This window comes from Salvelinus alpinus, chromosome 36 (genome assembly GCF_045679555.1).
Source record: "Salvelinus alpinus chromosome 36, SLU_Salpinus.1, whole genome shotgun sequence".
Classification (NCBI taxonomy): Eukaryota; Metazoa; Chordata; class Actinopteri; order Salmoniformes; family Salmonidae; genus Salvelinus; species Salvelinus alpinus.
In genome coordinates this window covers 6,123,308-6,146,478 of record NC_092121.1, presented here as the reverse complement: position 1 = coordinate 6,146,478, position 23,171 = coordinate 6,123,308, and the positions used below count along the sequence as shown (strand labels likewise).

General features: G+C 44.5%; 2 protein-coding genes across 7 annotated transcripts in view; one reads left to right on the top strand and one right to left on the bottom strand.

Moving 5' to 3' along the window:
• Positions 1-13,870, top strand: part of LOC139564954 (supervillin-like) — a 32,214-nt gene extending 18,344 nt beyond the window's left edge. For 2 of the 4 annotated variants that reach the window (XM_071384896.1, XM_071384900.1), the window contains 23 exons: positions 1,936-1,986; positions 2,186-2,248; positions 2,435-2,509; positions 2,605-2,761; positions 2,865-2,960; positions 3,055-3,135; positions 3,292-3,493; positions 3,757-3,929; positions 4,135-4,290; positions 4,495-4,631; positions 4,888-5,035; positions 6,107-6,252; positions 6,481-6,656; positions 6,755-6,893; positions 7,282-7,743; positions 7,975-8,077; positions 8,195-8,402; positions 8,512-8,645; positions 10,874-11,029; positions 12,297-12,440; positions 12,737-12,849; positions 13,088-13,243; positions 13,683-13,870. In XM_071384896.1, the coding sequence (XP_071240997.1) occupies positions 1,936-1,986; positions 2,186-2,248; positions 2,435-2,509; positions 2,605-2,761; positions 2,865-2,960; positions 3,055-3,135; positions 3,292-3,493; positions 3,757-3,929; positions 4,135-4,290; positions 4,495-4,631; positions 4,888-5,035; positions 6,107-6,252; positions 6,481-6,656; positions 6,755-6,893; positions 7,282-7,743; positions 7,975-8,077; positions 8,195-8,402; positions 8,512-8,645; positions 10,874-11,029; positions 12,297-12,440; positions 12,737-12,849; positions 13,088-13,243; positions 13,683-13,769 (3,363 nt within the window). In that variant the 3' untranslated portion in view covers positions 13,770-13,870. The remainder of the gene's footprint in view (positions 1-1,935; positions 1,987-2,185; positions 2,249-2,434; positions 2,510-2,604; positions 2,762-2,864; positions 2,961-3,054; positions 3,136-3,291; positions 3,494-3,756; positions 3,930-4,134; positions 4,291-4,494; positions 4,632-4,887; positions 5,036-6,106; positions 6,253-6,480; positions 6,657-6,754; positions 6,894-7,281; positions 7,744-7,974; positions 8,078-8,194; positions 8,403-8,511; positions 8,646-10,873; positions 11,030-12,296; positions 12,441-12,736; positions 12,850-13,087; positions 13,244-13,682) is intronic. The other 2 variants (XM_071384897.1, XM_071384898.1) reach the window with 2 other exon arrangements.
• Positions 13,871-14,153: 283 nt separating this feature from the next.
• LOC139564955 (transmembrane protein 98-like) lies at positions 14,154-22,601 on the bottom strand. Of its 3 annotated transcripts, XM_071384901.1 has the most exons (8): positions 22,440-22,600; positions 18,472-18,707; positions 18,123-18,194; positions 17,742-17,873; positions 17,495-17,528; positions 17,289-17,404; positions 17,132-17,191; positions 14,154-16,868 (listed from the first exon to the last, which is right to left on the bottom strand). In XM_071384901.1, the coding sequence occupies exons 2-8, from the start codon at positions 18,600-18,602 to the stop codon at positions 16,667-16,669; spliced, it is 747 nt and encodes a 248-aa protein (XP_071241002.1). In that variant the 5' UTR covers positions 18,603-18,707; positions 22,440-22,600; the 3' UTR covers positions 14,154-16,666. The 3 variants fall into 3 exon arrangements, with proteins under 3 accessions (XP_071241002.1, XP_071241003.1, XP_071241004.1); XM_071384902.1 differs by lacking the exon at positions 18,123-18,194 and having other exon boundaries at positions 17,742-17,894; positions 22,440-22,601; XM_071384903.1 differs by lacking the exon at positions 18,123-18,194.
• Between the last annotated feature and the right edge of the window lie 570 nt (positions 22,602-23,171).

Here is a 23,171-nt window from a genome sequence, read left to right as displayed (position 1 = left end):
GTCATAGCAGCCCTACACCAGCCCCATATCTTACTATGGTATGTGTTTAATGTCATAGCAGCCCTACACCAGCCCCATATCTTACTATGGTATGTGTTTAATGTCATAGCAGCCCTACACCAGCCCTATACCTTACTATGGTATGTGTTAAATGTCATAGCAGCCCTACACCAGCCCCATATCTTACTATGGCATGTGTTTAATGTCATAGCAGCCCTACACCAGCCCTATACCTTACTATGGTATGTGTTAAATATCATAGCAGCCCTACACCAGCCCTATACCTTACTATGGTATGTGTTAAATGTCATAGCAGCCCTACACCAGCCCCATATCTTACTATGGCATGTGTTTAATGTCATAGCAGCCCTACACCAGCCCTATACCTTACTATGGTATGTGTTTAATGTCATAGCAGCCCTACACCAGCCCTATACCTTACTATGGTATGTGTTAAATGTCATAGCAGCCCTACACCAGCCCTATACCTTACTATGGTATGTGTTAAATGTCATAGCAGCCCTACACCAGCCCTATACCTTACTATGGTATGTGTTAAATGTCATAGCAGCCCTACACCAGCCCCATATCTTACTATGGTATGTGTTAAATGTCATAGCAGCCCTACACCAGCCCTATACCTTACTATGGTATGTGTTTAATGTCATAGCAGCCCTACACCAGCCCTATACCTTACTATGGTATGTGTTAAATGTCATAGCAGCCCTACACCAGCCGCCTATCTTACTATGGCATGTGTTAAATGTCATAGCAGCCCTACACCAGCCCTATACCTTACTATGGTATGTGTTTAATGTCATAGCAGCCCTACACCAGCCCTATACCTTACTATGGTATGTGTTAAATGTCATAGCAGCCCTACACCAGCCCTATACCTTACTATGGTATGTGTTAAATGTCATAGCAGCCCTACACCAGCCCCATATCTTACTATGGTATGTGTTTAATGTCATAGCAGCCCTACACCAGCCCCATATCTTACTATGGTATGTGTTTAATGTCATAGCAGCCCTACACCAGCCCCATATCTTACTATGGTATGTGTTAAATGTCATAGCACCTCTACACCAGCCCTATATCTTACTATGGTATGTGTTAAATGTCATAGCAGCCCTACACCAGCCCCATATCTTACTATGGTATGTGTTAAATGTCATAGCAGCCCTACACCAGCCCCATATCTTACTATGGTATGTGTTTAATGTCATAGCAGCCCTACACCAGCCCCATATCTTACTATGGTATGTGTTTAATGTCATAGCAGCCCTACACCAGCCCCATATCTTACTATGGTATGTGTTAAATGTCATAGCACCTCTACACCAGCCCTATATCTTACTATGGTATGTGTTAAATGTCATAGCAGCCCTACACCAGCCCCATATCTTACTATGGTATGTGTTAAATGTCATAGCAGCCCTACACCAGCCCCATATCTTACTATGGTATGTGTTTAATGTCATAGCAGCCCTACACCAGCCCCATATCTTACTATGGTATGTGTTTAATGTCATAGCAGCCCTACACCAGCCCTATACCTTACTATGGTATGTGTTAAATGTCATAGCAGCCCTACACCAGCCCCATATCTTACTATGTATTCAATCACTGAGAGCTACCTTGCGTTACTTAGATATGGGTGCAGCTTCTACTGGTGCTAATGCCCAGGATATGGGCTGAATGGCTCTGAATGACATGGCATGTTAACAGATAGACTTAACAGATAGAGGCTTCCATGAACACCCTCTTGACCCCATTCGGCCCCCTTAGCTGGACAGTGTTGACACTTCTCTCTTCACCCTCTCTTTCTCCTATTTGCCATCTCTTTTTATGCCATGCTCACTCCTCTCACCATATTTTGTTCTTGGCTTTGCTGACCACGCCCCCTCTCTGCTCCAATGCTACCCCCTTTAGGAAGACAGCGAGATCTCCCATGATGCACCAGCTGTCAACCCTCAGTGCTGGGTAAGCGGAGTGCTGGCTCTGTGGCACCCTATTCCCTACATAGTGCACCCTATTGCCTACACACCTCTGTGTTTGGTTATTTCAACCAAACTTATAACCCTGCTTTGTTGACTATGCTGCTAGTCCAAGTCATATCAAATCTATTCTATTCTGTTCTACCCAATCCTGGGCTTATTCCTTTATCCTCCTCCCCTCCCAGGATCCTGTCTTTTCCTCTGTCTATTCCAACAGTACACCTCAATATGTCATGTGTTACAGTCAGGTGAGTGTGTGTGCAAGCACGCGTTCAGCTGCGTGAGTGTGCAGTGTGTCCATGGCACGCCGTTGCCCCTCAATATTCCATTTAAATGTACTTGTTGGAGTGCTGTGATTGGAGTTGTGTTGATACTGCAGTGTAACATGTCGACGTAGCTCCCCTTCACATATGCTCTTTTCTCTCCCTCCTCAGACCAGCTCTTCCTTTGAGGCCCAGGAGGTATCCTCTCCTACCCAGACCCTCTCTCAGCCCCAATGGAGACAGAAGGTGACCCACACACACACACACACGCAAACCCACACACACACACATACTGGTAGGTGTTACTGTTCGGTCGCTGATCCCTGTCTCTGCCCATGCAGCACGCTAGACCAGACGAAGAGGAGGAGCTGCCACAGGCGTCGGTGGCTGAGCGCATGAGAACCCTACAGGAGAGCGAGGAGCAGTGGAAGACCAGAGGGAGAGGGGCCGCCAACGACTCAGCCCAGTACACTGTGGCCGGACGCATGGCGAAAAGAGGTGAGGTTTCCCTCTTTCTCTTTCTCCTTTTTTTCTTTCTCTCTCTCTCTCGTTCTCTCTTTCTTTCCCTCACTCAGACCCGTGTGGGATTGTCCCGTTGCAGGTTTGGTGTCCCCTGTATCGGACATACACGAGACCCCTCCATCTCGCACCAAGAGACCCTCCACAGGAGCCACAGCAACAGCATGCCCATATGAAGGTAAAAATACCCCATCCACAAAAGAGAAAAGATGTCTGTGTCTAGTTTGTGATTGTAGATCCTCCTCCCTGACCTCTGGTTCTCCTCTCAACAGAGATCTCCAGTCACCCTGGGATGGAGGTGGAAGAGGACACAAAGCTGGACAAACTGGATTCCATTGTGGACAGGCTGAATAGTACGATGATTTGTCCAAACCTCAGATTAAGAGAGGAAGTCTATCCAATAGTGTCTATTGTCTAACTTCCTGTGTTTTTCTCAGTGATGCTTTGAGCATCCTAAGGAAGTGGAAAACCTGTAACTTCTCTCATGTTCTACCCCTCTCCTCCCCCAGCCGCTCCCCAGGACACGCCCCTGGAGGTGACCTCAGGGAGGGTGAAGGAGGTCATGACCCCCGATGACCAGGAGACGTGTGGTGGTTTCTACAGGGAGGTGTCGCCCCCCTCACCCTCTGCCCTCCCTGCTGGGGCTGGTGCTGCCACTGGAACTGACCCGGAACAGGACCTCAGTGCCCTCTGCCAGACCAACACACCCATGTGAGTTTGTTTGTTTGTTTGTGTGTGTGTGTGTGGGGGGGGGGTGGTTGTGTGTATGTGTTTACATGTACACTTCTATCTAATTGTATGATTGTCTTCGTTGTGGGTGTTTGTGTCTTAATGCCTCTTTGTGGTGTGTGTGTGTGTGTGTGTGTGTGTGTGTGTGTGTGTGTGTGTGTGTGTGTGTGTGTGTGTGTGTGTGTGTGTGTGTGTGTGTGTGTGTGTGTGTGTGTGTGTGTGTGTGTGTGTGTGTGTGTGTGCAGGCTGACATCAGAAGTAGCGCAGCACAGGCGGTCGGTGCGTCCGTCCCGTAGGACCCAGGGCTCCCGGAACCCTCTGCGTGCTCTGGCGGCCCGCGATGACATCAGACAGGACTTCATGGGAGAGAGAGTCACCATGGCTACCGTGAACACTAACAGGACACAAGTGGAGAAGAGTGAGTGATGTTAAAATATACCAGAGAGATATCTCTCTCTCTCTTGCTCCCTCTCTCTTTCGCTCTATATTTTTCACTCTCTTTCTCGCTATCTCTGTATTTCATTCATTCTCTCTCTCTCTCTCTCCTTTTTCAATCTGCTTATATACTGTTTCTGACTTTCTCATCTCTGATCTCTCTGTGCCATGTCTGTCCTACCCCTCAGTGGGCAAGAATTCCAACATGGCTAACTCAACTCTAGCAGGTCTGGCTAGTACAGAGGACTTCAGTAACGTCGATCTGCGCGATGTCACTTCCCCAGAGTCAATGACGAACAACAACAACCTGCCCATCAGCAACCTCATGCTCATTCACATCAAAGGTCGGTACAGATTGTGTGTGTGTGTGTGTGCGTGTGTGCGTGCGTGCGTGCGTGCGTGCGTGCGTGCGTGCGTGCGTGCGTGCGTGCGTGCGTGCGTGCGTGTGTGCGTGTGCATATGATTACGTTTATGAGTGTGTATATGTGCATATGTGTGTGGATACACACTCTCTAATCAACATGTGTGTGTGTCTCGTACGGTGCCAGGTTGGCATCATGTGCAAGTGCGTCTGGTGGAGCCCACAGCCAGGTCTCTGAACAGTGGAGACTGCTTCCTGCTGGTCACACCCACTCACTGCATCCTCTGGAGCGGAGAGTTCGCCAACACAACAGAGAAAGCCAAGGTACGACTTCGACACTACACACACATACTGACTGTCTACTCTCTATTCCTTGGCTAACTAGATCCCTGGCTTGTATTGTTCATGAGGGATTCCCGTTAAGCGTCTTATTCATCTGTAATTCAAACCATATATGACTTTTGAATAATCCCATTGAAGTACATTTTACATTCTACATTTAAACACAATGTGAAGCCACTGATTCATGTCAGTTCTAAGTGGTGATGATGTTTGCCTGTCTTCTGCTGTCTCTGTCCAGGCGTCAGAGCTGGCATCGTTGATCCAGACCCAGGGGGATCTGGGCTGCCGGGCCTGTGGGGTCATCCACCTAGAGGAGGGGGTCAATACTGACAACAGCCTGGCCTCTGACTTCTGGAACCTTCTGGGAGGAAAGACACAATACAGAGGTCGGACTAGAACTAGTCACCAACCACTCTGTCACTCACTCAGTAGACAAAACCATAAGAACTGTACAAACTATGTGAAAATCCTAATTAAACAACCAGAACAGCCTTTTAGGTAAGTAAGTCAGTAAACTAAGTCAGTAAACTAAGTCAGTCAGTAAACTAAGTGAGTCAGTCAGTCAGTAAACTAAGTGAGTCAGTCAGTCAGTACACTTAAGTGAGTCAGTCAGTAAATTCAGTTAGTCAGTCAGTAAACTAAGTAATTAAGTAAGTCAGAGAGTCAGTAAGTAAACTAAGTCAGTCAGTAAACTAAGTCAGTCAGTAAACTAAGTCAGTCAGTAAGTCAGTCAGTCAGTAAGTAAACTAAGTCAGTCAGTAAACTAAGTAATTAAGTAAGTCAGTCAGTCAGTAAGTAAACTAAGTCAGTCAGTAAGTAAACTAAGTCAGTCAGTCAGTCAGTCAGTAAACTAAGTAATTAAGTAAGTCAGTCAGTCAGTAAACTAAGTCAGTCAGTCAGTAAACTAAGTAATTAAGTAAGTCAGTCAGTCAGTAAGTAAACTAAGTCAGTCAGTAAACTAAGTCAGTCAGTAAACTAAGTCAGTCAGTAAACTAAGTAAGTCAGTAAACTAAGTCAGTCAGTTAGTCAGTAAACTAAGTCAGTCAGTAAACTAAGTAAGTCAGTAAACTAAGTCAGTCAGTAAGTCAGTAAACTAAGTCAGTCAGTAAGTCAGTAAACTAAGTCAGTAAACTAAGTCTGTCAGTAAACTAAGACAGTCAGTAAACTAAATCAGTCAGTAAGTAAACTAAGTAATTAAGTAAGTCAGTCAGTCAGTAAGTTAGTAAACTAAGTCAGTCAGTAAGTCAGTAAACTAAATCAGTCAGTAAGTAATTAAGTAAGTCAGTCAGTCAGTAAGTCAGTAAACCTTGTCAGTCAGGCAGTCAGTAAACTATGTCAGTCAATCAGTCAGTAAGCAAGAAACCAAGAAAGTAAGTATGCAAGCAACCAGTAAGTGACCATTTGCGTCTGTCTTTGTGTACTGTATGTGTGATCGTATATGTGTGTGTTCCCTGTAGGGGCGGGAGCTCCAGAAGAGGATGAGCTGTATGAGAGTGGGGTGGTGGAGTCTAACTGTTTGTACAGGCTGGTGGAGAACAGACTGGTGCCTCATGAGCAGGCCTGGGCAGCCATCCCCACTGTCTCCCTACTGGGATCCACTGAGGTCAGTCCCTCCCTGGACCCCCCCTGTGTGTTTCTGTGGCTTCTCATCCATTGCTGCCTTGGTGCTACATACCAATCAATGGGTTTTTAACTCAATACAAAAGATTATAAACTTGAATGCCATCTATCCACTTTCGTGTGATTTTCAACACTGACAGATAGTATCTGATCTCTGAATAGTTCTCTCTCTCTGCCTCTGTCTCTCTCTCTGCCTCTGTCTCTCTACCAGGCCCTGGTGTTTGACTTTGGCAGCGAGGTGTACCTGTGGCATGGGAAGGATGTTGCCCCTGGCGACAGGAGTGTGGCTGTACTGCTGGCCCAGCAGGTGTGGGGCGGTCCCTACGACTACAGCAACTGTAGGGTCAACCCACTGGACCCCACACATTGCAACCCCAGCATACAGCCGTAGGTACACACCACACATGTGCTTACATAGTAAAATACCTCATTTAAATACATACTGTTGTATTCATTGACACATTATGTGTGCGATTTGTGTACAGGCAAGGTGAAAGACGGCCCGGCTGGGCTCTGTTTGGCTGTGTCTCTGAGCACAAGGAGACAGCCCTCTTCAGGGAGAAGTTTCTGGACTGGGCTGGAGATAAGGAGGAGACCGCTGCAATGGTGGTGGAGGAGGCACAGGTTAGTTAGAGAAAGATCAAATCGAATCAAATTGTATTTGTCACATGCGCTGAATACAACAGCTGTAGACACCTTACCGTGAAACGCTTACTTATCAGCCCTTAACCAACATGACGTTGTAAGAAAAAATGGTTAAGAAAATATTTACTATAAATAATATTTATTTATATAAACTAAAGTTAAAAAAAATATTTAAAAAGTAACAATAAAATACTAATAACGAGGCTATATACAGGGGGTACCTGTCCCGAGTCAATGTGCGAAACACATGACTCAAAGCCAAATAGGACCCATCCTGTATAGATTCAGAGTGACTGTGAGAAAGATGCCTGGTCTTTGACCGTATTTCTCCTCTCCCTTCCTCTCTCTACTGTGTCTCTCTGTGCAGACTGCCATGCCAGTGTTGCCCCAGCAGAGCCCCCTGCCCCAGCAGCCCCAGCAGCAGTTAGAGTCTGTGTCTCTGTGTGCGTGTGATGCCAAGGCACTGGTGGCAGGGCAGGGGGTGGCGGTGCCAGGGGACGGGGTGGTCCCTACAGTCCTGGAGGGGTTGGACGTTCAGAGGGGGTATGGTGTCGTACCCCTGGAGGACGGGCGGCAGGTGGAGCTGAGCACTGTTGCCGTGGATACCTGGCACATTCAGGAGTTTGAGGACAGCGAGGCCCAGCTGGAGAGCCCAGGGCAGCTGCATGAAGGAGACACATACCTGGTCCGCTGGACCTATACTCTCAGCCCAGCGGATCAAAGCGGGGAGCCTGGGAGGGAGTGCTCTGCTGTCTTCATCTGGCAGGGCCGGCACTCCAGTATCAATGGGCGAGGCGCGTCTGCACTCACGAGTCATGAGGGAACACAGGTGGGCGGTTCTTCCATCTACACTCTTAAACCACCCATAGCCTCAGTTAAAACCATAGAATCACGTATAGAACATGCAAATGATAGGATGTCTATGGTTAAACCTGCCTAGCATTTCAGAGGCCTGCGTTTAAACCAGTGTTATTGCTGAGAAGGATGCCTTTGGTTGTTGAGTGCCGTAGGCTCTCTGACTGATGTTCCTACCCGTGTTGTTGTTGTTGCCCTGTTGAAGGTGATGGTACCGCAGGGGCAGGAGCCTCCATGTTTCCTTCAGCTTTTCCAGGGAGGTCTGGTCATCCACAAAGGCTGCCGAGCGGACACCACCAACAACACAGGTGGGATATTACCTTGGCCTTACCTCCTCTAATTTAGGCGGGGTGTGTGTCTGATTGTGTGTCTATGTGTTCTGTGTAGATGTGTGTTCCTAACTGCAGTCTCACTATGTCCTGTAGGAGTCTGGCGTCTGTTCTGTGTGCGTGGGGAGCTGCCTGAGGAGGCCAGTCTGTTGGAGGTGGACTGTAGCTGTGGCTGCCTGCGCTCCCGAGGTTCTCTCATACTGCTCAACAGTCAACAGGGGGCGCTCTACCTGTGGCATGGCTGTAAGGCCCACGCCAGCACCCGGGAGGCAGGCAAGAGGGCTGTGGAGCGACTCACTCAGATGTAAGTCTCACTTCATGGATGTGTTCCTGTGCTTCTGTATGTATTCATTTGTTGGAATGCAACAGTATTAATACGTGGGTATGTGTGCTTTCTGCTGTCTGTGTGTTAGGTGCCCTCCTGAACTGGGCCTCAGCAGTGATAGCCCTTCGAGGGTGCAGGAAGTGGAGGAAGGGGCGGAGCCTGTGGAGTTTGGGAACGCTATTGGGCAGCAGAACAAGAAGGCCTATGACTGCATGCTACAAGGTACACACCCCTCAGCTCCTGTTCATACCTGAACAAAACACACCTGGACATACAGTGAGTGCCGTGAAAAAGTATTTTCCCCCTTTCTAATTTTCTCAACTTTTTGCATATTTTTGATACCGAATGTGATCAGATCTTCAACCAAAACCTAATATTAGATAAAGGGAACCTGAGTGAACAAATAACACAACAATTACAGACTTATTTCATTTATTTAATGAACAAAGTTATGCAACACCCAATGTCCCTGTGTGAAAAAGTAGTTGCCCCCCTTACACTCAATAACTGGTTTTGCCACATTTAACTACAATGATTCCAACCAAACGCTTCCCGTAGTTGTTGAACAGTCTCTCACATCGCTGTGGAGGAATTTTGGCCCACTCTTCCATGCAGAACTGCTGTAACTCAGCGACATTTGTGGGTTTTCAAGCATGAACTGCTCCTTTCAAGTCCTGCCACAACATCTCAATTGGGATTAGGTCTGGACTAGGCCATTCCGAAATGTAAAATTTGTTGCTTTTTAGCCATTTTCATGTAGACTTGATTGTGTGTTTTGGATCATTGTCTTGCTGCATAGCTCATCTGCGCCTCAGCTTCAGCTCAGAGACTGAGATGCTCCTGTAGAATTCTCTGATACGGAGCAGAATTCATGGTTCCTTCTATTAAGGCAAGTCGTCCAGGTCCCGAGGCAGCAAAGCATCCCCAAACCATCACACTACCACCACCATGCATGACCTTTGGTATGAGGTTCTTACTGTGGAACGCAGTGTTTGCTTTTCGCCAGGCATAATGGAACCCATGTCGTCCAAAAAGTTATACTTTTGAATCATCTGTCCATAGAACATTCTTCCTACTGCGTGCATCAGTTACCTGATGTGGAATAGAGTTCCACGTAGTCATTCAGGCCATCCGTCTGTGAGCTGAAGCTGAAGTGCAGCTGGGTCATGCAGCAAGACACTGATCCAAAACACACAATCAAGTCTATATGAAAATGGCTAAAAAGCAATAAATTAGAAGTTTTGGAATGACCTAGTCAAAGTCCAGACCTAATCCCAACTGAGATGTTGTGGCAGGACTTGAAATTAGCAGTTCATGCTTGAAAACCCACAAATGTGGCTGAGTTAAATAAGTTCTGCATGGAAGAGTGGGCCAAAATTCCTCCACGGCGACGTGAGAGACTGATCAACAACTACAGGAAGCGTTTGGTTGAAGTCATTGCAGCTAAAGGTGACACAGCCAGTTATTGAGTGTAAGGGGGCAAATATTTTTTCACAGAAATTAATTAGGTGTTGCATAACTTCGTTCATTAACTAAATGAAATAAGTATGTCATTGTTGTGTTATTTGTTCACTCAGGTTCCCTTTATCTAATATTAGGTTTGGGTTGAAGATCTGATAACATTCAATATCAAAAATATGCAAAAGTAGAGAAAATTACCAATGGGGCAAATACTTTTTCACGCCACTGTATTTAACGGAATACCTGAAAGTTCAGAATAACCTGAACAGATATCCCAGCCCAAATGTCTTCTTTTTAAATGATGTGGTGGTTCATTTCTTTACTATCAAATGAGGAGAGACAAACTTATCACACAAGTCAGAGTTATACTTAAACTAAATTTTTATTCACGTATTAGTAAGAGAGCAGGTCAATACAACACACACACATAAAGTGAATCGATTGAGTGCACTACGTTAATGATGACTGGTCGACGAATCCCCCTCAGATGATTCGTTGAGAGCCTCGAGACAAAAGTACAAAGGTCTTTTTATAGCCAAGATACACCCCCTTCAGGCTACATGACAAACAACAGATGTATGGAATGGGTCACAAGGTTAAGACTAGTATGAAAGATACTTAGAATTCACAGCAGACTCATTGTGTAGAGACCAGGGTCTCGCCCTGGGGTCATCTCTCCCTGGTACCTTATAGAACAGAAACATTAACTCATGCTCTGGAATGCGGTATCACCCAAAGACATCATAAATCTTCCAGAGGCCCATCCTCAGTAGAACACACACAGATGAGTGATCTAACAACCCGTTATTCTGTTGCATTAAACAACCCTTTGATGCAATTACAGCATTATAACATAATCTTGTCATTTCTGTTCTGACAATGAACACACAAATGACTAATGTAAGAAGGTATACACCAGCTGAACTTCTCTGAGTGCTGGAAGGTTGAGAGGTTGATGTGATGAGATGCTGTGTGTTGTTATCGCTCAGATCCAGGGAAGTATAACTTCACGCCACGCCTCTTCCATCTGAGCACCCGTTCCGGAAACTTCCAGGGGGAGGAGCTGCAGAGCCCTGCCCGGTTGCCAGGGGTTGTCATGGCAATGCCCTTTGTCCAGGAGAGCCTGTACTTTGTGCCACAGCCAGGTGAGTGTCCGCTCAATGCCCAAACACACACGTATGCACGCAGGCACTCATAAACACAACTTCCATTGTTATCACAGGGACTTGAGGTACAAAACACTCACCTAATATCCCTCCTTTTCTTTCCCTTTCTCACTGTTTCTCTGCCCTCTCTCTCTCCCTCTCACTCTCTAACTCTCTCTCCCTCTCACTCTCTAACTCTCTCTCCCTCCCTCTCCCTCTCCCTCTCACTCTCTCAATTCAATTCAATTCAATTTGCTTTATTGGCATGACGTAACAATGTACATGTTGCCAAAGTTTATTTTGAATATTTACCATATTAAAATAATAAGAATCAAAATTGTTAACGGGACAACAGTGACAACAATAACCAAGAGTCAAAATAACCATACATTGAACAATAACAAAAAGCACACAGTAGAGGACATGTGCAGGTTGATTGGTCTGTCAGACACTGTCCCTCATCTTATGGCAGGCAGCAATGTAGTGCGCTGCCAACCCACAGCTCTCTGCATCCTCCCCTAACAGGACGGGTTGCCTATTCTCATCAGAGAGGTCTTTGAAACCTTGAATAAGGGTTTCAAATTTGGGGAAATGACACTCTAATTGTTTTACATTTTTTACATTTTGTCAGGAAATGCAGCTCTGTCTCAGGTTCTGCTGTTGTGCAGTGTTGCACAGCCTTTTCTCTACAGGGAGCCAGGTTTTCCTGTGTCTACCCTTCTCAATGGCAAGGCTGTGCTCACTGAGCCTGTACTTTGTCAAGGTTTTTCTAAGGTTTTGATCAGTAACCATGGGCAAATAGTTAGCCACGGTGTACTGTCGATTTAGGGCCAGATAGCACTGCATTTTGATTTGTGTTTGTGCTTGTGTTTCCCAATAAGCAATGTAGTTTTGTTTTGACTGTGTTGTAATTTGTTTTATTCTGATTGATTGGATGTTCTGGTCCTGAGGCTTCAGTGTGTTAGTAGAACAGGTTTGTGAACTCAGCCCCAGGACCATCTCTCTCTCTCTCTCTCTCTCTCTCTCTCTCTCGCTCTCGCTCTCGCTCTCGCTCTCGCTCTCTCTCTCGCTCTCTCTCTCTCTCTCTCTCTCTCTCTCTCTCTCTCTCTCTCTCTCTCTCTCTCTCTCTCTCGCTCTCGCTCTCGCTCTCGCTCTCGCTCTCGCTCTCGCTCTCTCTCTCTCTTTCTCTTTCTCTTTCTCTTTCTCTTTCTCTCTCTCTTTCTCTTTCTCTCTCTCTCTCATATTCTCTCTCTCGCTCTCTCTCCAGCCCTGTTCCTGCTGGATAACTGTATGGAGCTGTATCTGTGGCAGGCAGGTGAACCTGAGGACAGTGAGACCGCTGGCTCAGCCTGTATCCGCTGGGCTAACGAGAGAAGGTGTGCCATGCAGACAGTGCTCCAGTACTGCAAAGGTGAGAGCAAGTAGACAAAGCAAGGCAGCTAATAGAATAGTTGATTGTTTAGATCAGGGGTATATACATCTTACCCCATGTGGTCCAGAGTACTGCTGTAATTGCACCCACCTTGATTAGAGGAGAGGAATAAGTAGAGGAAGTAAAAATGCAGAGGAAGTGGCTTCGAGGTCCAGATTTTAATTTGAGGTGTTTACATGGCTGTTGGTCATTATCAGGAGTGTGTTGGGGATGTGCTGTAGTTAGGGGTTAAGTTGTTCTGTGGTTCTCTGACGGTTTGCGGTGTGTTGTTTTAGAGAGGAACCCGAGGCGCCCCCTTCAGGCCTACCTCATCCAGGACGGAGCAGAACCCCTCACCTTCACCAACGTTTTCCCCCGCTGGGAGAAGAGACCCACACCCACCACACAGGTACAGGAAAAGAGGACTATTCGTCATCCTCCTCACAATCACTATCATTATCAATAATAGCATCTGTACACATCAGTAGCATCATCGGTAATAACTTCACAAAACAGCAGTAAACCCAGTTCAGTATTATCTGGTTGGGGTAAAGACTGCTGTGTCATAGAAGCACCACGGTCTTTGTCTTTCAAAGTCAGGTACGTTTTACATTTAGATATGCTGACTTGTGAATGCTGTTGTCCAGGGGGAGGCCGGGCGGGTCAAGCTGACCTTGGTGCAGGACGCCCTGGCCCAGCTCAGTAAGACCCAGTACCCCCTAGAGGAGCTGCTGCAGACCCCTCTGCCAGAGGGAGTGGACCCCCAGCGCCTGGAGATATACCTCTCCGACCACGACTTCCAGGTTGACACACAAACACGCCAGTTCTGTGTGGCTCAGTTGGTAGAGCATGACCCTTTGCAACGTCAGGATAATGGGTTTGATTCCCACTGGTGCCACTCATATGAAAGTGTATTCACGCTTTGGATAAATTTGTCTGCTGAATGTCATGCACAGTATTATGACGTTATGTAAAACAGAGTGCAGCTACACCTGACAGCCACTAGGGCGCACCACTAACGTCTTAATGATGGCTGTGGTCTGATATGGCCAATTGAAATGTCTTCTTGTGTGGTCGTCTCCAGCTGATAAAAACAGATGTTTTATTGAGAGAAAATGTGACTGAATATGTTTCTATGGAAATATATTTCACAAAACGTTCATCCCTAAGACCAGTGGATGCTTGCTTTTCTCCAGTATTCTACGGTATCTGAAGTAAGGTTTGTTTGTTTGTATGTTTCAGACTATTTTGGAGATGAAGAGAGATGAGTATGACTCCCTCCCAAACTGGAAACAAATCAGCCTGAAAAAAAGCAAAGGACTCTGTTGAAAACCTAAAGAAACACAAAAAAGATCCCATTTATGTCAACATATCCTGAGATTTTTTTGTTGTATTTTCTATTATTAAGAGAATTATATTTTCTTGTCAGGTGATGACAATTGCGTACAGTGTTTTCTTAGTAGCTGTTTTTAAGTCGTATCTGTGTGTCTTCTTTAAGTATGGTGCTTTAGGGCCTTATTCGTTCTCAGCCAATCGCTCTCGCTTGCAGAGAGACAGGACTGCCTATACCTTCAAACAGAAGGACAACCATCCTGATCCCCAATCAATCAACTGGATCCATTTTCTTATTCCTAGAGCTTACAGGAGTGTGTGGTTTTCCTACCGACTGTGGATTCCCTCAGAAATGTTAACCAAAAAGAAGAAGAAACAGCATTTCACATTTTCCTATGAAACTTTTAATTTACCTGTACAAATCAAGGAAGGAAACAAAGAGAAAGTTGAAAAAGAAGAGGGATAAGGAAACATCACAAACGGTGGGTGGGTGAGGAGAGGACACAGGAGTGGTTACATACAAAAGCAATCAATTGTAATAAACAACGGAAACCAGGAAAATAAAGGAGTGGCTACTTCCTTCATGTTTCATCTTAAATCAATATCGTTCCATCACTGAGCTCTGCTTATCTGATGTAGGCTGCGGTTATACTGGCAGTCTTCTCTTAGGCTGAATATCAGAGCTTGAAATATAAGAAGGAAAAAAGCATGTCTTCTCAGAAAGACAACGGAAAGAAAAAAAAACGCCTGATTTGTCTCTAAGCTTGACCGTGTGTTTAACAGTATAGTTTTGCCTATAAAAGTCTAATGTGTGTATTTACAGTATCGACGCTGTCTCTTTGCGTAAGTGTGTGTATCACTGTGTACAGTTGCTCCTTAGGTTAGCAGTGTGTGAGCTCTGTTACAGTTGCTCCGTGAGCTCGAGTGTGTGGTGCAGTGTTTGCAGCTCTGTGAGCTGTGTTAGGGCTGGAGAGTGTGTGTGTAAAGCTGGGTTATACTGTGATTACTGCTCTTGGTTTTCAGTTCTAGCTACGGTATTAGGCATGCATGGAGAGGCAGCGAGCCATGCTCCAATAACATCGCGCCACCGGTCAGCACAAGGCACGCAAATTCACCTCCACCTCATTTGACATGGCTAACAAAGAAACCTTCCCCCATACACACACATTTGACCCTCCCTTACGATAACAGCCAATTAAATAGTTCATCCGCCCAACAAACGCAACAGGGACCTGCATAAAGCCGTCCAACACCTTCAGCTGGTACGGAGGCTTGTCTTGGTTCTAAAAAAAAAAGTAGCAGTGTATTGCTCTGAGTAAGAGTGTATTTCTCTGAGTAAGAGTCTATTGTTCTGAGTAAGAGTGTTTTTCTCTAAGTAAGAGTGTATTGTTCCGAGTAAGAGTGTATTTCTCTGAGTAAGAGTGTATTGTTCTGAGTAAGAGTGTATTGCTCTGAGTAAGAGTGTTTTTCTCTAAGTAAGAGTGTATTTCTCTAAGTAAGAGTGTATTGTTCTGAGTAAGAGTGTATTTCTCTAAGTAAGAGTGTATTTCTCTAAGTAAGAGTGTATTTCTCTAAGTAAGAGTGTATTGTTCTGAGTAAGAGTGTATTTCTCTAAGTAAGAGTGTATTGTTCTCAGTAAGAGCGTATTGTTCTGAGTAAGAGTGTATTGCTCTAAGTAAGAGTGTATTGTTCTCAGTAAGAGTGTATTGTTCTCAGTAAGAGTGTATTGCTCTGAGTAAGAGTGTATTTCTCTAAGTAAGAGTGTATTTCTCTAAGTAAGAGTGTATTTCTTTAACTAAGAGTGTATTTCTCTAAGTAAGAGTGTATTTCTCTAAGTAAGAGTGTATTTCTCTAAGTAAGAGTGTATTTCTTTAAGTAAGAGTGTATTTCTCTAAGTAAGAGTGTATTTCTCTAAGTAAGAGTGTATTTCTCTAAGTAAGAGTGTATTTCTCTAAGTAAGAGTGTATTGCTCTGAGTAAGAGTGTATTGCTCTAAGTAAGAGTGTATTTCTCAAAGTAAGAGTGTATTGTTCTGAGTAAGAGTGTATTTCTCTAAGTAAGAGTGTATTTCTTTAAGTAAGAGTGTATTTCTCTAAGTAAGAGTGTATTTCTCTAAGTAAGAGTGTATTTCTCTAAGTAAGAGTGTATTGCTCTGAGTAAGAGTGTATTGTTCTGAGTAAGAGTGTACTGCTCTAAGTAAGAGTGTATTGTTCTAAGTAAGAGTGTATTGCTCTGAGTAAGAGTGTATTGCTCTAAATAGGAGTGTATTGCTCTGAGTAGGTGTGCATCTATTTCCCAGGCCTTTGGTCCTATTGGGTGTCCAGGGTTTTCCCCCACATGGATTAGTTGACTAAATTTAAGCTTCCATGTGACTGTGCACTCCTAACGGGGCGGATTACTGCTCACCGCTGGGAGATGGAAGACACTCAGGAATGAATATCAAGGGGCCAGTCGTCTGGCAACTACACACAAGCCTATCTCAGTGAGCTCTCCACTTACTTACAATACAATCTGAATCTGAGAGTGTAACATAAAACCTATATAAATCCTAATCATAACATGCATTATGGTTATACATAACTATATACAAAACCAGAAACATGGTAAAAGTGAAAGGATCAAGAGGAAAATAGCACAAGGATCTGGCACCTATCAGTTTCTAAAACCAGCTTTTTTCTATTATCTGGCAACCCATCTGTATGTAAATCAGCACAGAACAGCAGTGGGAAAGTGGAAATGTGTGTTTTGGGAATGTGTTGAGTTTTTTTATTGTGTGTTTATCAAGTATTGTGTATGTGTGAGAATGTGTCCGAGATGTGTATAATGTATAGAGAAGGAGTGTATGTGCCTTGCCATGTGAATGTGTGCGTGTGTGTATGTACGTGTCTGTGTGTTCTAGATAGCCTGCTCTCTCTGCATGTCTATTCCAGGTAGACTCCGTTCCGGTTCGGACGCTAGCGCCGCCTCCCGCAGCACCACCATGTGATCCTCAGCGGCGTGCAGGGATTGGTCGATCCAGTCCATGCTGCCAGACATGTGACAGGCGTTGCGGGTCACCAGCACCAGGTGACTGACTGACAGGAGGAGGGCGGTTGCCCTGAGGGGACAAAATAGACAAAAGGGCATGTAGAATTTCTCCATCAAGACTGGACAGGGAAACATTGACGCACAAGTCTGTCTGATTACCATGGCTTATATTGTACCATCCCCACCTATAGTCACTTTGTTGGTCAGGTCAGACCATCATATGAGTTCTATCAGCAGAGCTATGATCTATATGGTCTATTTGCCCAGTTTTCTTTGTCCCCCTCAAACCATTATAAATGATGTTATCTAACAGAAGAAAACGTCATTAGCTACCTGGCATCCAGGAGTATGGGGTTCAGTGGAGGGTACATAGATCGCACAACGTCATCCACCCTACAGACACGCACAGGACGATGGGAGGTCATGAAGGACGTAGGACGGTCAGGCAATTTACGGGTTGTGTGATAGTGCTGTATAACCTGACAGTTACCTCGGACTGATGCGTTTAGCGACAGTGATGATGTCACTGAGGCTGGCTGGGGCTTTCACCTTAGTGCCTGAGCCCATTGTCATGGCAACCAGCTTTTCAGTCAGGGTGTGGCAGATCTGCCAAATGAGAGAGCGTGTAAATATCATTGAGTTAGATCCTAATGAAAACAACGTATTCATGCAGGGTGTACAGCACGCAGACATTACCTTTAAGATGGATATACAATGCGAAACCAAGCCACTGTTAAAGAAAGAGAGAATAGCTTTAAATAAGGGTTCATTATTGTATGATCATGTCAGAGATGTAGCACCTATTTGAACTTGATGATGTTATGATCATGTTGAAGTTGTTACTCTTGTAACCATGGAAGGCTATATATATATATATACGAATAGCTACAACAGCTAGCCTGATCTACTCCTGGCACATGTCAGTGTCACATGGCAGACGTACGAGGCGTCCTCGATCCAGTCCTCGTTCTCCAGGATGGCCTCGATGTGAGGGTTGGTGATGACCACGTCGTCCAGCTCCAGCTCAGACGGCTCACTCTGGGTCTCCATGGCACCGATCAGGTCAACATTGGGTCTGTGGGGAAGCAGAGAAGTTCTGATGAAGGGAAGAGAGAGAGTGTGTGAGAGTGAAAGGGAGGGAATGTGTATTGAATAGGTGTGTGAGAGGGAGGGAATGTATTGAATAGAATACGTGTGTGTATGAGAGAGAGGGGGAACACGAAGGAGAGCGAGAGAACAAGAGAGTGAGACAGAGAGATATTACTGGCTCTAGAACTTTGCCCCTGTATGTTGACTTAGTATTAATCCCATGTATCGTTTTGACCTTAGTGCTGTGAAGTCGCTCTGTTCAATCCATAGACTTATAGCTTCAAACCAGCAGGTCAGTCCATTGGACCTGGGTTAGAGTGGGATACAGTTGAATCAGATATATCCAGGACCCCTTACCACCACCTAATGCACTATAGGCCCCATACCCCATCACTAGGGCCAAGAGTTTTCCTGGTCTGGACAAACTCAGGGCCCTACCCATAACCATCCAAAATGCCACTGTCCCTTCCCTCCCCCTCCCAGATGAAGCTAGCTAGGTATACTAGGCGACCCAAGATGCCACTGTTCCCTCCCTCCCCTCCAAGATGTATTGTATGTAGCTAGTAGGTATACTAGGCACTGACTTGGAGTTGAAGTGGTGCAGCAGGTGGTGGGGGTGGCAGTAGCGGTGTCGACACACCACCACCAGGGCAATGAAGGAGGCCAGGAAGATGGTGGCCAGCACCCCAATGGCCACGATCACCACCGTCTCCATGGTGACGACGGGTCCCAGGGCGTCGGCAGTCGGTAACAGGGGGAGAGAAAGGGGTTCTGATCAGACCAGGGTTCTGGTTGTCTGCGTTTATGGCTGCTCGCTCATCTGTGGAGTTGAGTTGGTCATTAGTGGTTTGTAGTTTTGTGGTTACAGACAGTTGATTTGTAGACATGCGGTTACATCTTAAAATAAGTTTTAGCTGAGAAATCTGTCTGAAGACGACATACTTCCATTTCGACCACGTGTAACCACGTAGTTAGACATAGCCTACTGTACGTCACAAACCACAGAGAACATGCCCTGTGACTTGGCTACTAAATATGAAACAACTCCAAAACACACACAAAACTCTGATCTCTATCTGAACTGATAGAAAGCTGGACAAGCCCTTTGTGGTTGTTTCGTTTACTGTAGCAGAGTACACACTGTCCATTAATACAACACAGTTAGTTGATCATAACATCCGAATCTCAACCTAAAATGATATAATCATACATTATAGGAAGATATTAACAGGTTATTGCATGTGTCACACTTTTTTTGACTCGGTGCAGCCACATCCTACAAGAAACCCATGATAAATGATGTGAATGTTTTATAACCTATTTCAGATCCAAACCGGAGTTTCTCAAAAGCTTTTAATCAGAGTTATGTGAGTGTTGTGTTTTTGGTATCTGACATACTTTATGACCAGCTGTTCAGGATCCAAATATACACACAGCAAAATAAACGATATCCTTTCAAGAATGAACAATATCCGTTGTCTACCCTCTTACCCTTTTTGGGGTTCTCAAGTCCTAGTTGTGCGAATCTGTAATGTACTTCTGATGGTCTTACCACAGTGAGTAGTTTTCACACAGGATGTGTAAAACAAGACTACACAACATACAGTACCTGTCCTCTGCCTAGTGTAGTCACTCATTATCCTAGCCTTGCCCTACCTGGGAGCCCAGTGTGTGTGTGCGTGCGTGCGTGCGTGCGTGCGTGCGTGCGTGCGTGTCACTACTACTATAAGAGGCCATGAGCAGAAAGACAGAATTCCTTCTGGTATAGCATAATAGCTTTGGAATTAGTTGGTACTCATACAGTGGAGAGACACCATTGAAACACAGCTTTTATGCAGTCACTATGGGCAACGGAATTACCGAATTACAACATTCCCAACCAGCATTTTGATCCAGATGATTATATGAGGTTCTGATTTGGAATGTTGTAATTCTTTAAGCAGATTAATTTGCAGCACACTGGCCGAATCATACAGTTCTTTCACCCCTCTCTTTCAATCAAGCATTTCTGACTCCTTTTCTCTTCAACGGCCAACGGTCTCTTTTAAAGCCTGTTGGTTTCAGAGGCACTCACTCAGGGTGGAGTTTCGACTGGTTTCTCCACACGTTTCCATTGCAAAAAGATGATTTGATAGACAGAGGACTGTTTTATTCTGTAATTGTGGGCAGATCCATTGGGCCAAACTGTAACGTCTGCTTCCAACTCACACCCTCAAACACATAGATCCCCTGAACTGTCACAGATCCCCCCCCGGTACTGATGCTCATTCTGTTCACCAGTTCCGGAGGTCTACGTGCTGCGTGCTTCATATATTGTGTATTACGGGTATCGTCCCGTGTCGTTCAACGAGGTTTATCTTCACTCTTTTGTTTGGGTACAGCCAATTGTTTTTGTATACGTGTTTGTTTTGGGTGTATTAAAAACCCCTATTGTGTATTCCTGCGCCTGTCTCCAAATCCTTTATACCAGCGTGACATTATTCCAGAATATTCTTTGGTCAGATGAGTGAAGGATGTATTAAACCATTTGAAGATTGAAGTACTACAATGTGGGAACCACACATGTGGAGATCATTCGTTCACCTACTCTGCGTCTTACAAAGACAGCGGTTGGAACCAAAATCCTCAAATTTGGACTCATCAGACCGAAGGACAGATTTCCACTGGTATAATGTCCATTGCTCGTGTTTCTTGGCCCAAGCAAGTCTCTTCTTATTATTGGTGTCCTTTAGTAGTGGTTTCTTTGCAGCAATTCGGCCATGAAGGCCTGATTCACGCAGTCTCCTCTGAACAGTTGATGTTGAGATGTGTCTGTTACGTGAACTCTGTGAAGCATTTACATGGGCTGCAATCTGAGGTGCAGTTAACTCTAATGAACTTATCCTCTGCAGCAGAAGTAACTCTGGGTCTTCCATTCCTGTGGCGGTCCTCATGAGAGCCAGTTTCCTCATAGCGCTTGATGGTTTTTGCAACTGCACTTGAAGAAACTTTCAGAGATCTTGAAATTTGCCTGATTGGCTGAGCTTCATGTCTTTGCTTATTTGAGCTGTTCTTGACATAATATGGACTTGGTATTTTACCAAATATGGCTATCTTCTGTATACCACCCCTACCTTGTCACAACACAGCTGATTGGCTCCAAAGCATTAAGAAGGAAAGAAATTACACAAATTAACTTTTAACAAGGCACACCTGTTAATTGAAATGCATTCCAGGTGACTACCTCATGAAGCTAGTTGAGAGAATGCCAAGAGTGTGCAAAGCTGTTATGAAGGCAAAGGATGGCTACTTTGAAGAATCTCAAATTAACATATATTTTGATTTGTTTAACACTTTTTTATTTACTACATGATTCCATATGTGATATTTCATAGTTTTGATGTCATCACTATTATTCTACAATGTAGAAATGGTCAAAATAAAGAAAAACCCTTGAATGAGTAGGTATGCCCACACTTTTAACTGGTACTTTATATTTTTAGAATTTGTTATTGTTGGACATAAAAGATTGTAAAAAAACATAAAATCAGCTCCAAGTGATTTTTATTTTGGAAATTTGTTCCAAAGTATTCCCACGCATAAAAGAGGAATATATGTGATTGTATACAAATGTAAGCCAGGTTTGAGATTTTTATATTTTAGTCAAATATTATATCTGTTTGGGCTTCTTGCGGTCAATCTGCAGGCTTCAAGTTATTTGTAATTATGTTCCGGTCCCCTGACCATCCACTCAAGAAAGAATCGGCCCATGGCTGAATCTAGTTGATGATCCCTGCACTAGAACCTCAAACTGATCGTCAAACTGATTTAGTCAATTTACCCCTTTAGTTAGGTCACAGGGGGCATGCTCTGGCATTTCTCAACTTGATCCTAATGCATCTCCATCAGTATTGTGGTCACCATCTTTGATTCTTTTGTAGTGAGACACAGTATACTAGAGCCTGGAGACATTTTGTAGGCTTAATGTAAACATCTCTGTGCCCCCTCACAAAGGGCCACATTCTGTCCCAGATTGCAGTTCCCACACCCCCAAATTCACTACACCAACAATGTTTATGATGGAATAGTGACACAGAGGTGCATCCAGTCATTTGAGGAATATCAGCAATGGGAGACCAAGCTCTTTAAAAACAACGATTTAACTGAATCAAGTTGAATTTCCAACTACAGATCATTCATGGAACAATGTTCTGCAAAAAAAGCAAAAGCGCCTCATCTCATCATCTCCAATCTTTGAAATAATACGTTTGAAATGAGTAAATAAATCATGATAAATAAATAGATATTTCTGTGCACTAGTCAAAGTTACAGTTTCTCAGTTGTGTTGTGGTATCAGAACTGCATTTTCAATATTTGCAGAATTGTTAGGTCAGCGAACTCCAAATAAACCCCCAAATCATTATTGTTCCTCGAGGAACAGTACACATTCCATAGAGTGATACAATGAATTCCCCCCAACCTAATATAATTCACACTTGAATCATCCTATTCTGAATACAGAAAGAAAACGAAACACACCTATCATACATGTGTTAGAGAATAATGTACTTACCGATACATTTAGTCCGTTTTCTTGAATTATAGCTTTGAGAAGCAAAGCACCTTTTCCCCTATGCGGGTGGAGATGGCACGGACCTCTCCAAACCGGGAACGCGCACAGGCGATACGTGAACGGCTCAGCACTGAGCAGGCGGCCAGTGAGTGAGCAGTGATGGAAGTTCGCCTAAACTTTGCAGGAGTGAACTCAAATGAACAGTGCCGTGCATGAGCAAAGGATTACGGGTACGCGCGCACAAGAATGTATGGTCTGCTTGCTGAAATACTTTGTTTGTAACCGGCTATGAAATAGGCCTAGTTTATTTATTTAACCTTTAGGCGGCAAGTCATCTACTTGATACTTGATATTAGGGACTTTTATTCTGACAACAGTCTACCCTTCCCAGATGTATTTAGTGGAGACTCACATGAGTTGCGTCAGCCAGGCTAACTTCGCTTGGATTCTAATTAAACTATAGAAAGGAACTTCCTTGTAACCAGACTCCAACCGAACCCACGGGCCCTTCAGAGGTGATAAATAATTAGGGTTTATTGTTAGCCTACTACCTTTTTGACGTTATTGACGTAACTCTGACCATAAGGCCTTCAGGACACTTGTAACACCAATTAATACGCTATGCAGCCTATTAGCAGCAGATAGGTCTAGTATTATTATCATATCATTCCTTTATTTGGTTACAGTTTTGTTAAATATAGAATGCATACGTTTTTTTTTATTACCATTTCC